General features: G+C 47.2%; 1 protein-coding gene across 11 annotated transcripts in view; it reads right to left on the bottom strand.

Moving 5' to 3' along the window:
- PITPNM2 (phosphatidylinositol transfer protein membrane associated 2) overlaps positions 1–13,056 on the bottom strand; it is a 133,732-nt gene that overhangs the window by 10,214 nt on the left and 110,462 nt on the right. For 7 of the 11 annotated variants that reach the window (XM_084539416.1, XM_084539424.1, XM_084539419.1 and 4 more), the window contains 4 exons: positions 10,457–10,606; positions 5,358–5,522; positions 3,103–3,309; positions 1,191–1,339 (listed from right to left, as the gene is read on the bottom strand). In XM_084539416.1, the coding sequence (XP_084395542.1) occupies positions 1,191–1,339; positions 3,103–3,309; positions 5,358–5,522; positions 10,457–10,606 (671 nt within the window). The remainder of the gene's footprint in view (positions 1–1,190; positions 1,340–3,102; positions 3,310–5,357; positions 5,523–10,456; positions 10,607–13,056) is intronic. The other 4 variants (XM_084539426.1, XM_084539425.1, XM_084539417.1 and 1 more) reach the window with 4 other exon arrangements.

Raw genomic sequence — 13,056 nt, 5'->3', positions numbered from 1 at the left:
TGCCTTCAGCCCCGCTGGGCTAAGTTTGATGCGGGGCTGTGGTTTCACAGCAGCTGAGCTGGCGAGGTGTGTGCCAGCACGGAGACGTCTCGCTGGGCGAGATACAGGCAGAGAAGAAAGGGTCTCGCTGGATTATCGCTACTGCTCTGCTGCCACCAGCACCGACATCTCTGTTGTTTATGGTTCGCACACAATTTGGAAAACAGCACTGAAAGAAAGTTTGCCAACAGAGTCATAAATAATTGAGAGCTGCAGTCGAGGAGGCTGGAAGGGAGCAGGGACAGCTTAACAGCTGAGCTAACACAAAGCAAATCCAACCACCGTAGTGGGCAACACAATCCACTGAGTTGCTCTTTGTTTTGTTGTGTTTTTTTCCACTTCCATGCTCCAAGCACCATTCCTTGAAGGGGTTCATACTTTGTAAGGCAAATAACACACTTTCATCCCCCAAGGAACTGAAGAAAAAAAATTGTTGAGGAAAAACAGATTTTAAACAGTGAATTTAAATCTCAGGCCAAATTTAGGTTGACAGTCTGAGGCATCAGACTGCAGAAATCCCCATTTACCTAGCCCCAGGAGAACTGCTTTGTACTGGAGGAACAAAAACTAAATCCCAGCACAGTGACGATGGTCTGGGTTCCTACAGGAGACTGCAGTAACTCAGAAACTGAGGAACCCAGCCCTATTTATCAACTCATGTCAAACTCATACAGAACTTCTTCAGTTTTATCAAATTTGGTGCTATTTCTGTTTAGACGCCAAGAAGTTTCTTTAAGTTTCAGACTTGGGATCCAAACTCACACACAGAGAACAGCTCACTTGCAAGAAACAAGTGCCTCCGTCTTTTGCCACTGCAATCTGATGGGAAACAGCCCCAGGCTGCTTGTCTCACTCCAACGCTCCTTAGGGAGACTGCCTAAAGCCTGCTTTGATGGCAAAACCCAGACCTGAACTAACTGGGTACAACAGCACCCATCCATTAATTTTACATGGGTGCAGCTCTGCTAGCAACATAGGTCAGAAACAAAAAAAACAGGGAAGAAGATGGACCTGCACAAAGGCTATTTTCTCAGCTCTATGCATCAAGAAGAGTAATGGAAGGTACAGTGGAAAAATAAAAATCCTCCTCCCCTTTTTTCCCCCAGCAGAAACGGAGCCCAAGGGAGATGAGGGTGTGAGGATGACCGTACCTGTCTCAGCAGGAAGGAGACAACGTCTGTGGACTCCCAGTAGCTGGCGTGGAAGAGGTGAGGTAAGGCAACCGTGGGGAAAGCTGTCAGGGCGTCAGGACAGTAGAGAGCGTAGTCGATCCTTTTGGTTCCCCACCATTTGGCAGCAACTAGAAGGAAAAGATTTGTTCAAAGCGGGTTCACATGCACGCACAGTCTGTCACAAACGGTATTTCAAGGCGCTGGCCCCTCGCTCCAGGTAGGCCAGGAAGCTGCTCCCCAGATGGTCGCACTGTTAAGAGGGAACAACCAACCCAGGGCTTATTGTCTGCTCAACCCGAAGGAGGAACACACGGAGGCAGCAGCACTTGAGCTCTCCTTTATTTAAGGACATACAAAAGTACTAGAGGGCAGGTATTAACTTGTCATTAATCCAGACCACAGGGAAGGGATCTAAGGCTCACATGCAGTGAGCCTGGGAATCCACGTTCCAAAGCAGAAGACAAAATTGTCTCCTGTGGGAGGAAGGATGTGCGTGCTGTCCACTGCAGTGTGTGCCCAGGGTATCTCCAGCCCTGCTTCAATCTCCTTTAGCTCTCACCAGGGAGTGAAAGACTCTTTGGCACCCAGATCTCAGCCACACTGCACAAGATATGAGTGCTGGGAGCCCACGTGAGATGTTAAAGGTGCCACAAGGCAGGGTGCTATGGCTCTTGCTGCCAGGATTGGCAATCCCCAGTAAATCCTCGTTGCCCTCCGAGGCCACCATGGTGCAGGTGACAGAGATGCCTGGCCCAGCTCTGGGCCAGGGGCTCTGGGACTCCACTGCACGGGAGACTGAAAAATGCACCGAGATTTGGGTGGGCAAGGTCACAGAAAATTCAGAAGAGTTTCTTCTACCGAACAGCTCACACACAAGTGGCTGAGAAGTGACCATTCGCACACCACCACACTTCAGCGCTGCCCTGAAGACACACACATCCTTTCCAGCTCCAACACAAGCACGTTTCAGCCCAAAGCCTCTGACCCTGACAGCGTGGGCAGCTCTCCCAGCAGCGAGGAACCCTCAGCTCCTGCACCCTCTGGCCTGGAGGAGCAGCCATGGAAAGGAGAAGATGGGTCAGGTGAAGACAGCAATAGGAAGAGCTGAGTTTGCATGCAGGTCACAAGCTGGGGTTTTGGCAGAGTTTTTCCTCTGACTTGTTTTTCTCTGTAACAATTTTCCCTTTATATGGACTTCCAGGAAAGCTGCCAGGCATAAGGTGCAATCCAACAAAGCCTTCTTATTAAGGGAAAGCTGCTGGTGATGAGCCCCGATGCTGAACTTAAAAAATGGACCCATCAGCTCCTTCCAGAGCCCAGCACAACCACTGTGAAGTGCAGAGACTTACAGCATCAGCACTTCCCCATGGCCCAAAACCTGGTGTGCTGAATGCCCAGGCCACCTGGGGCCATCCTAACGGCCCTTGAGATTCCGAAGAGCCAAGGGAAAGAGAAGGAGGGCATTGCTGGATCAACATGGCTTTTCCAGATCACACAGGCACCTCCTCGCAGCCACTTCTGACTTTCTGCCTTCCAAATTGGCAGCTCCTGGTCATGTCCCAACCTTTCATTTCTCATGCAAGTCCCCAGCTTGGGTGACTCCAGATTCTTTGTATGAAGAAGCCAGGATTTACTCTTGTGTGTTCAAAAGACAGCATGAGGGTGGTAGAGGCAGAAGCGTTGTCCCCACAACTCTGCCTAGAAGAACTCCTGCTCTTGCCAGGTGTTAGCAGTGTTATTTATGTGTGACCTTTGGAGCAAAGTGACATAAGTACTTGTTAAAATGCAATCAGAAATTGCAAGTGTCTCAGTGAAAGCACATAGATTTGTTGTGAAGATCTGTGACCACTGAACGAGAGGAGGTTGACTGGAGCTGGTCTCTCCAGAATACCTTTCTTGATGTCCAGGTTGGGTATCCGAAGAGCACAGTCTGCATCCTGACTCGATGGCCCTTTGAGTTTTCTTCCCTTTGAAGGGACTTCATCATGTTTATGCTGCCTGCGTCTCTTGGATGAAGTCTGGGTGGGGGATTTGTGAGGGAGTGCAAGTTGGGACAGAAGGCTAAACCCTCTACAATGGTTAAGGTGGTGTTTGGTTTCTAAAAAGAAAAATAAATACAAAAGCAAACAAAAAAACAGAAGTCATACTTCTTACATCACACACGATGCAGGCAACACCACTTCCATCCTCCAGAAGCTCATGCTGTGAGGAAGCTGCACCCTGGGGAGGGCTCCCAGAAGGGAAGCGCCATTTTGCAGCGCCCTTGTGGCTTGCAGGCCATGTTCAACCCTCAGTGTATCACCTTCAGGCTGCTGCTGCGCTAACAAAATTGAGTGTATGAGCTGAAAGGCTGGGGCTGAGGGGTTGTGCCAGCACGGGGAGGTGAAGGAAGGGGCTGAGAGCACAGCAGGGAGAAGGAACGGGGCTGGTCACAGGCCAGGTGCCCTGTGAGACCCCATGCTGCTGGCTGGGTGCTGCCCAGCATTTCGGCAGCTTTTCCCCACACCTGGTGGGGCCTCTGGAGGGCCAGACATGTGCTGAGGGCCGGACTTCTCCCCTCTGGTGTCACAGACAGGTTTTGATGGCTGTGAAGTATGCACAGGAATAATTCCCACAAAACGTAAGTCAAAATAACTGGAGGAAAGCCGTAAGACTCCCCAGATCTCTGCAGGCAGGCAGGGAGACGTGCTGACGGACACGAGGGCAGCAAAAGGTGCCCCTCATGTTGACCAGTGGGTTCCCCACCTACACAGCATGAGCGCCGTGCAGGCCTGACCCTGCCCTCAGCTGGCGGAGGCAGGATGGCTGCGGGGCCTCACGCAGGGCCGTCAGGCAACATCCTGCCATGAACCCTTCCTAACAAACAACAGCAGCCCCCAGCTTCCCTTCTGGGCCGGCTGAGCTTGGCAGCTCTCTGTGGGTGTGAAATGAGCACAACACAAACACCTTCTCCCTGAGAAGCCTTCCTCCCGTGCAGATTAAAAGTTAGCAAGAAAGCTCGCCAGGACGAACACAAGAAGGCACGTTGGGCTTACAGCATTGGCTCTCGGATGCGCTTCAGGGAAGAAAAGCTCATTTGTCCAAGGGCAGGTAGTGTGTTCCTGCTGCAAAGGTTGCCTCAGACAGGACAAGAAGCCTCTGCCCTGTGCCCACGGACTTCCAACAGCTCACACTTGCCTCAGGGAGTGTTACTAAGCTCAGTAATTAATTATGAAGCAAATTGTTCATAGTCCTGGAATTTAATGTGCTGGGAACGGATTATCTCTAAGTTTTCATCACTTTCTGGGACAAAAGTTTGGGCTGAAGGTTTTTTGGTTTTTAAATTTGTTTGGTTTTCAGCCTCTTTCCATCCGAGTTTATCAGAGGTCCCTGAGGATATATTCTGTTAATCTCACACCTTCAGCTGAAACAAGGAACGGGCTGAACTGCTAACAAAGGCTGTTGTTCCTCACCATGTTAGCTGTAAAGTTATACAGGTTTTGATAAAAAATTTAAAAAACATCCTTTTTCTCCTCACTCTGCTCTGGGACATGGCTCATAATTGACTGACTCTTGGAGCTGCCCTCCAGGCTACAGAAGAGCTGAATTTTCGATGCGAAGTAATAAATAACCCAAACCTTTTCCTGCCTTTCAGCATTACAGAAGGGCTTACTCGTCCCCTCCTCTTGTGGATCACTTTTAAATAATGTGCATCAAGCCACGCACCACATCCTGCATTACTAATCTACAAGTGCTGATCCCCACTACTTCTGCCAGACTCTTATCAACAGCAGCACACAAACATCCCTTTGGGTTAACCCTCACCACACAGCAGCCAAATGCTGCTCAGAGTTATCAGTTATTACCATTTTTGAACAATTTACACCATAATCACCAGCACAGTCCAACATGCATAACACGGCAATGGCCCCTGTGTCATAATCTGGCTCCTCCAGGGGAGACGATAACACGCAGCACTGACTAGGACACAATCAGGTGAAGGTGAAATAGTTCCAGGTTTGGTTATAAATGGAAAGCATACCCCAGACAGACAGACAGACGGACAGAAGCTGCGTGGCTCTGAGCCAGAGCGGGGCGGCTCGATGCACGGCGCTGAGACAGCGGTGTGGTGGCGAGCAGAAGTGTTGGAGGGGGTGAAACACTTACTGTTGGCTATGTTGGAAGCAGTGTAACTGTCTGCCATTCCTGAGACCTGGCTGGCAATGCTGATCTCACTGGCTCTCCGGAAGCCCCTGAACTGAGGGGCTGAAATGGGGGTGGACAGGGACGCGCTTTCCATGAAGACGGCACCATGAGACTGAACAACATCTGCTACAAAGTTGAAACAGGGAAATCAAAATATTAGACCAACAGACAGAGGCTGGGCAAGATGAACTTGAGAGGAGGAAGAGGAGGCAAACAAGGCTCGTAGATGCAAAAAAAACCTTTCAAAACTGATCGGAATGAAAAACATTTCATTGGAGCTCTAGTTTGAAAAGGAAGCAAACACCACAGCAGGCAAAGAGGCATGTGGCAGGAAGAGCAGTCTTTGATTGAGAAAAGCAAAATAATTAGCTAAAAAAAAAAATCCAAAACCCCAAACAAAAATCCAGGCACTTACTTAAGCAGCAAGAACAGAAGCATGTGTCATACATACAGATGTGAATATATACAACTTTATATATTCACACTGAGACAAAATAATAACCAGGGGAAGGAGAACAACAACAAAAAAACAACCTTTAAAAAGGGATATTTGTTTTCTTGAAACATTTAGACTTAAATGAACATCTCCAAGATAGAAGCATTAATGCAAAAAACATCAAGAAAACATTTTCATGCCTGGCATGGACTAAATTTGAACTCGTATTTCATTGCTGATGGATACAGCCAACACTCGTTAAACTAAAACAGGGGCTACTGAGGAAAAAGGAGCCTGGTGCTGAGCACTTACATCTCCAATTGATGTTGGTGGATCGGGGAGCACTCAGTCTCTGTGAAAACAGAGCTTCTTTTGTACAACGTGCAAGTCTGGATTTTAGATCCCAACCTGAGGTTTACCAAGTGTGGCTTAACCCTCTAGTACATAAATACAGAAAAGGAGGATTTAAAGGCATGCTCACGTGGCCCTTATACATGTATTAGGGGGAAACGGACCTAAAAACGTTCAGGACTGGCAAACCAAGAGATGCTGAAAGTCAAGATAAAATCTCTGCGTTTCATTTTTCCCCCTGTAACAGTGGTATGAGCACCCACCCCTCTGTGGATGCTCTGAGGCCAAATTAAACGTCTCTGGGACATCCTGCACTGCAGAGGGTTTGTGGTGCCGATACCACGTGCTTCACAGCAGGCAACACAGGTATGACAGTAACATGCAAAAGCAAAGCTATTTACTACTGCTGTAATGTTGCCCATCTCTGTTGTACCTGAGTAGCAGCATCTGAGCTTTTTTTTCCAGACAGGGCAAAAGTTTGTGCCCAGCTGGGCAGCGGATGCCACGGGGAACACAAGTAAATTACTCCCCCGCACCAACATCCTCCGCCTACTTCAGCCAGTTTGGCAATCCCTGGATTTGATCCCAGCATGCGGCTGACACGAGGCGTTGTTTTGGCAACTGGTTTATTTTAATACAGATCTTTTTGCTTGGGGCTACTGCTCTGCTTCCTCCGATCTTTCAGTTCACAGCAGCAGTGTCTGTGCCCACACAAATCCTGCTGCAGCGGAGGGAAAGAGAATGTATGAAGCAGAAAATGTGTAGATAAGTGTCGGTAAAAGAGTTCTGTTCTCTGCAGGGAAAATCAGGCCACAAGCTGCTCTGTGTAAAAGCTTTGTGGACTGCAAGATCTGAGTCCTAGCGGGAGCCTGACCTGATGATGAGCTTCACACACTGCCCACGTTGTGCCTGAAAGGCCATTACCAGCATCACTTTCTCAGCACTTTCCTCCACTTTTCACCTTGCCTCAAGCTGCTGGCTGTCAAGGCTGCTACCAGCATCCACAGCCCAGCCAGCCCCACTAGGCCAGCAGAGTTTTCTTACTGCAGAAAGCACCAGCACGAGGCAGGAGAGACAATTCGACCAGAGGCTGTGCTTGGGAAACATGAGCCAAGCCAGGAGCTGGCTGAGTTCAACCCCACAGACAGGGTGAGGGGTCTCACTCCCACTGCGGGCACCTACTGACTGCATGACCTGACACAGCCCTCTCACCTCTCCAGGTTACCCCTTCTTCTCCTTGTCTGTACAGACTGTGAGATCCTTCTGCAATAATCCCTCCCATCACACGGGTGCCCCAACACAGCTGCAGCACAGGTGATGACTGTCAGCTCCCCTGAACTTGGTCAGATGCAGGGAGAGGTTTGGCTTTGTCCGACTAGGAAAAATGCCAGGCTCAGGTTTAGCTTGCACCTACCAGCGAGGCCTGAACTTCTTTTTCTCCCTTAAAAATAAACATCTGTGGCTTGAATTAGGAAGCAGCTGGAGTCTTACACCAATGCTACACCGGAGGAAAGGCTGGGCCAAATGGGTTGATCACAGCTCTGGCTCTGTTAGCTTATCTTCCCTTAGCTCTGCGTGATTTTTTACCTCCTTTTTTCATGGACCCAGGAACTGGAAAGTACATAAAGTTAAAAACAGTGGCACTCTGGGCTTGCTTTCTTAGTCATCTGTCTTTCTGTGCCTAGCTCTGGATTTTTGAGTCTGAAGAAAAAACAAAACAAGTCAACACACAAAAAACACTTCAACAACCCCTCCAGCACCATGCTAGCTAGTGTCACACAGGAGTCCTTCTCCACTCGTATAAAAATCGAATCTGTTTTACTGTTACTGAGCTGTGTGCTGGTGGCAGGAGTCTGCTCTGCAGGGGCTGACGTGCAGCCTGACTGCACCGTCCCTGCGTCCAGCCCACTTGGGTGACTGTCATGTTTCTCCCTTTTCCCAAGCTATGCACGCTCTGTTCCTGAAAGATTACAGTTTCTAAGAAAAAATGAGGGCCAGGAAGAAGCAGGGCAGGAAACGTGGACAGAAAACTGCCCCTTTAGCCAGGCTTCCTCAACCCCAAAGCTGCTGTGACAGCAACTTCCAGATAAAAACCTGTGACCTGACCCACAGGAAAAAAAAAAAAGAGAACAAAAAACCACAAAGAAACAAACTAACAACATTTTTCCTAAACTCTGTGTATTCTTTGTACCAAATCCCTTGGGCAGGAAGGTTCTTGCCTTTTGGAAACCAAGGGGGCTGTCTTTGGGAATGATGTGACCAGGACAGGATGCAGCAGATGCTGCCACAGCGGCACAAAGTGACCAAGCCCCTGCGACAGCTCCTGCTCCAGAAGGGCCCTGCTTTCTGCTTTTCACAGGTGGCAGCCTGCGAGGTTTCTCCAGCAAACACTTCCAACCCAATCCAGATGCCTGGAACAGGACCAGCACCAGAAAGATCAAGTTTAGCCATCAACCACCAAGTTTAGCTGTTCCTTCAGGACATACATGTAGATAGAGGTGGACAGAGGTGCCACTGTTTTGCTGAGCTGGCTGAAACGTGCTTTGTACCATGTCTGAGAGCAGACCTCACCAGGGCGAGGAAGCTCCCAAAGCTGGAGACCTGGCCCGAGTGGCACCCTGATCATCCCTCTCCCGGCAGCACACGTCAGACCGATGCGTGAATTGAGATTTAACTGCACTTCTGCAAGAGCTGCCGTAAGAAGCAAAATCACTTTGTTTTTGCCTGGCTATGGCTCTTTAATACTCATTTCAGTGCTGTACCTTTTTGTTTATGGACCCATTCGTCAATGTTCTTACTAATTGTTTCGCACTCAGTGAACGGCACCGGGCCATCCTTCTAATGTACTGCTGGCACCGAGTTAAGTCCTTGGGGCATCCAAATGGCACATTTCAGTATATGCTCTTTGCAGGCTGAGCTGTGCCACCGAAGCAGGGAGTACTGAAAGCAGTTGAAGATATGGAAGGTTCAATAAAAAAACAAAGAAGCCAGCCAGCTGCTCAGCAGAGGCCAGACCCTGCCTGCACCAGTCACCAGCCAGTGCTGGGCACTCTGCAATCACTACCCTGAGATCAAGAGCCACACAAATTTCCACACAAATTTCAATTGTCCTTAAGTTGTTATGATTCTGGAGATCCATTCCCAGTGGCTGAACTGGGAATCAGCACCTGCTGCAGTCACACCAAGCACTGCTTGGCCACATCATGCTCTTGAAACACAGGGTAGAGAGCAGAGAAGCTTCTGAAAGCCCTGTCCTGCCAGCAGGATGTATCAGATAACAGCTAACGGGCATTTCATCAGCGACCTCCGAAGTGATTAATTAATAGTGCCAGATCCTTTCCCTCTGCTTTGTTACAGAACATCACAGCACGGGCAACATGGCAACTGCACACCTGAAAACCATCAGGGAGAGACTATCTGGGATAGTCAGCGACGTTGCCATCCTGTATGACCACATAACGTACTGGACTGCTCATGAACAGCAAGGGTCAGCTTGTTAAACAAATAAATAAATAAAAGGCAGCTGAATCAGGCTCCCAATGCAAAATAATAATAAAAAAAAAAAATAAAAAGGTGAGAATGGGCAAGTAAGACATGGGAAAGAAAGAACCAAAACAAAATCAAATCTCATTAAAATCACAATGCAGCATCAGCCACCACCAGAATAAATGAGGCCATGCAGCATTTACAACAGTAAAATAAGGCAAAACGAATGCGTCAAAGTTTGCTTTTAAGGCAGAAGTCGCGAAATTAATTTTCAAAAGCCAACACATACAGCTACCTTGGGGTCTGAAAGCCTCAGTCAGTGTATTCAGCAGAGCCACAAGCACTGTCCAAACACGAAATACTCAAATGGACAAAACCTGGTCTGACAGGCATTACATTTCTGGCCATGGTGCAGCGTGGCTGAGTGCTGGGGAGTTGCACGCTGTGGACAAACCAAACTGTTCCCAGGGGATCCTGCACACGAGCAGGGCCACCTGGGGACTCCACATCTCCGTGCCAAAGCCTCTTCCCAGCAGCACAGCCACCACAGAAGGAAAAAAAACTGAGCATGTGGCAGCAGTCTCCCCTTCCAAACTCGGCACTGTAATGCCAACTCATTCATTTTCCTGCTGGGTCTCCCAGACCCCAAGCACGATCCCATGCAGTTTGTTCATGTGGCACAGCCTGAGACACAGCATGAAGATTTCAGCTCCAGGAGGTAACAGTATGATCTCCAAAAAGCACCCCAAGTACCCAAGACAACAATACAAAAGTGTAGATTACACACACTCAGCAAAACCGGCACTTTTATTGGAAACATCTTGCCAATTCAGTACGGGAACAGGGATACTTGTTTCCATGAAGCTGTCCTGGTGCTGGAGAGCACCCAGAGGGCTACTTTCCATGAGGAGGATGGGATTGTTCTGGATTGTCTCAACTAGAAGCAGATGGGAAAATAAAAAAACAACAAAAAACAAAAAAACAGAAGGACAAAGAACAACAGACATGCGGCCACAAAGTGTTAACATACAAACAGTTACAACTGAGCACTTCAACTATGAGTCAGGGTCTTCAATGAAAGGAAAACCTTCAAACAGAGGAAAAGAAACAAAACATGGGTGACTTTCCAAATAGACCCACATCAGAGAGATTAACTGGTAGCAGAGGAGAGCAAAATGATGGCATTTCAACCACAAAAGAAAAAGGAGTCTCTTAACCAGCTCCTCCAAATGAGCTGAATTCACAAATACCCAGCAGATCCAGAGAAATCTTTTTTTTTACTACAAGGAGAAAAAAAAATATATGCTCTAAGGGAGATTTACTTGAATCAGACTCACAGCCTACACAGTGCAAAGCACGGGAGTAAGCAGGGATGTGAATTTGATTTCACTCTGCACGTTGGTTGTAATCAAACAGGGACCCAGCATTTAGTACAGATGGCAAAACAGAAGTCTAAGAGGCTTCCTGAGCCCTGGACCAAAATAAATAAATAAATAAAAAGCCAGCTATCTGTGCAAGGAGATACACACAAATAGTGCTACAGAATGTTTAGTACATAACTAATTATAATTGAGCACCTGAATTGCACATGATCACCAAATCGTATCTCTTAATTATAGCAACAATTAACTTTTCTGGAGCACCCTATGGTGAACGCTCCTGCTTTAGCAGTGGCTTTGCAAATCATGGTCAGAACAGCCCTTCTGGGTAATGCATAAATCTCAACATAATTTTTACTCTAATGGAAAGGAATAGTCTGTTACTTTATGATAAGCTAACGAAGAGGCTTCATCTTACTCAAGAAGAGAATTTAAAGGTGCTTTTTTGTCAGTTCTATTCACCATGGTAAATAAAGCAGCATCTCTTTTAATAACAAAGCTCAAACCTGGAGAGGGTTCTGAAATCGTTCAACCCTTCTCAGAGTTGAGCTAATTGCTGTGTAACTCCGCTCCATTACATTACATAGAAGTGTCTCTCTAAACTTAGACACAGCCAACTTAACAAAGGTCCAGGGAGGCCCAGTAAATTAATAAGATCACTGCTTGTTGCACAGAATGATAACCAGAACGAAGGTTGCTCAATGGCAACGGGGCTTTTGCTTCAGGCTTCACTGAGAACAGGGGACTTGAAATATAGTTAAGAGGAAGAAGGTGTTTAGGAATTTTCATTTTAATTTTTATAAGAAGCCACTTGCAGCTGATACCTAAAGCATACCTCCAGAAAAATCTGCTTGTCAAGTTGCTACAGATTCCCTGAGCTGTTGTAACTGGACTGGGTACAAATGCAGTTGTGGGTGGATCCATTTTTAAAGAGTGTTGCAGCAAGATCTTTGCTAAATTTGATGAGTGAGTAGGGCCTGCAGAAAGTATTTTATTCACTCCATTAAACATGGATTTTAGTTTATGCCCATTTAAACAAATCAGATTCAGCAATTAAAACAATCCTTAAAGATACAGATACATACAAGACCACTGTTCTGCATTTTCAGTTTAAAAGTGATGCAGAGCATCAATTTTTTATTCACCTCTGGATATATATTTCTCTTCATTTGGTCCTACATGATTAAATAAATGGGAAGTTACCAGAGTTTTACAGAAAAAAACTCCCAATCTTTCTAGCTGATGGCTTTTGTATTTAACTCTGGTTTGCCAGCATGATTTCTTGTATGCTGTAAATCTAGTTTTACAGTAGAGACTCCTAGTTGCTCTGTTTACTGTAAGTAGCCTTTGACTAACAACCTAGAACAAGGGAAAAATTATGGTGAAATTTTTCTTCTTGCCCCAAAGCCTTGACCCTGCAGGGAGCCAAAGCTTTAGGTGAAGCAGAAAGGTCAAATTTAGTTCTGCACAGTGCAGAAAGCTTCTCACAAGCTTCCTGAAGAGCTCCTTGCAATGAAATCTTGCACTGAAATGGCAACAGACTATGAGAGTCTAGGCACAGAAGTGAGGTGAAGATGGTAGGAAATATAATTTATTTAATTAGATCAATTGCGAGAGCACTGATGTAATGGGAGCCGAGGCAGGGCATGGTCAGGACACAATTGCTTCAGATGCAACCCAGGCAGCCAAAAGGACATGCAGACAGCCATTTTAGACATTGTTACTGCTGCAATTGGGCTAGAGCAAGTGAAAAGGCCACTGATGGCAAAGGAATCCTAGGTATCCTAGGAAAACAGTGTCTCACTGGCAAGGTGGCAAAGGCAAGGCACTGTCACCAGCCCACCCGTGGGCAGTAGCCAGTCCTTTGGCTGGTTCCATGAAAAAGCAAAGGGTGCAACCAAGTAAATCATCTCATGATGTCACTATTGACTCTGCTCCTTCCAGTCTTCACTGGCGTCCCAAACATCAAGGTCCTGAAACTCAGCCAAGTTAATCATGCTTCATCCAG

This window comes from Aythya ferina (genome assembly GCF_964211825.1).
Source record: "Aythya ferina genome assembly, chromosome: 17".
NCBI lineage: Eukaryota > Metazoa > Chordata > Aves > Anseriformes > Anatidae > Aythya > Aythya ferina.
Note: the sequence above shows the minus strand (reverse complement) of the source record. Positions and strands in the feature narration are given on the sequence as shown.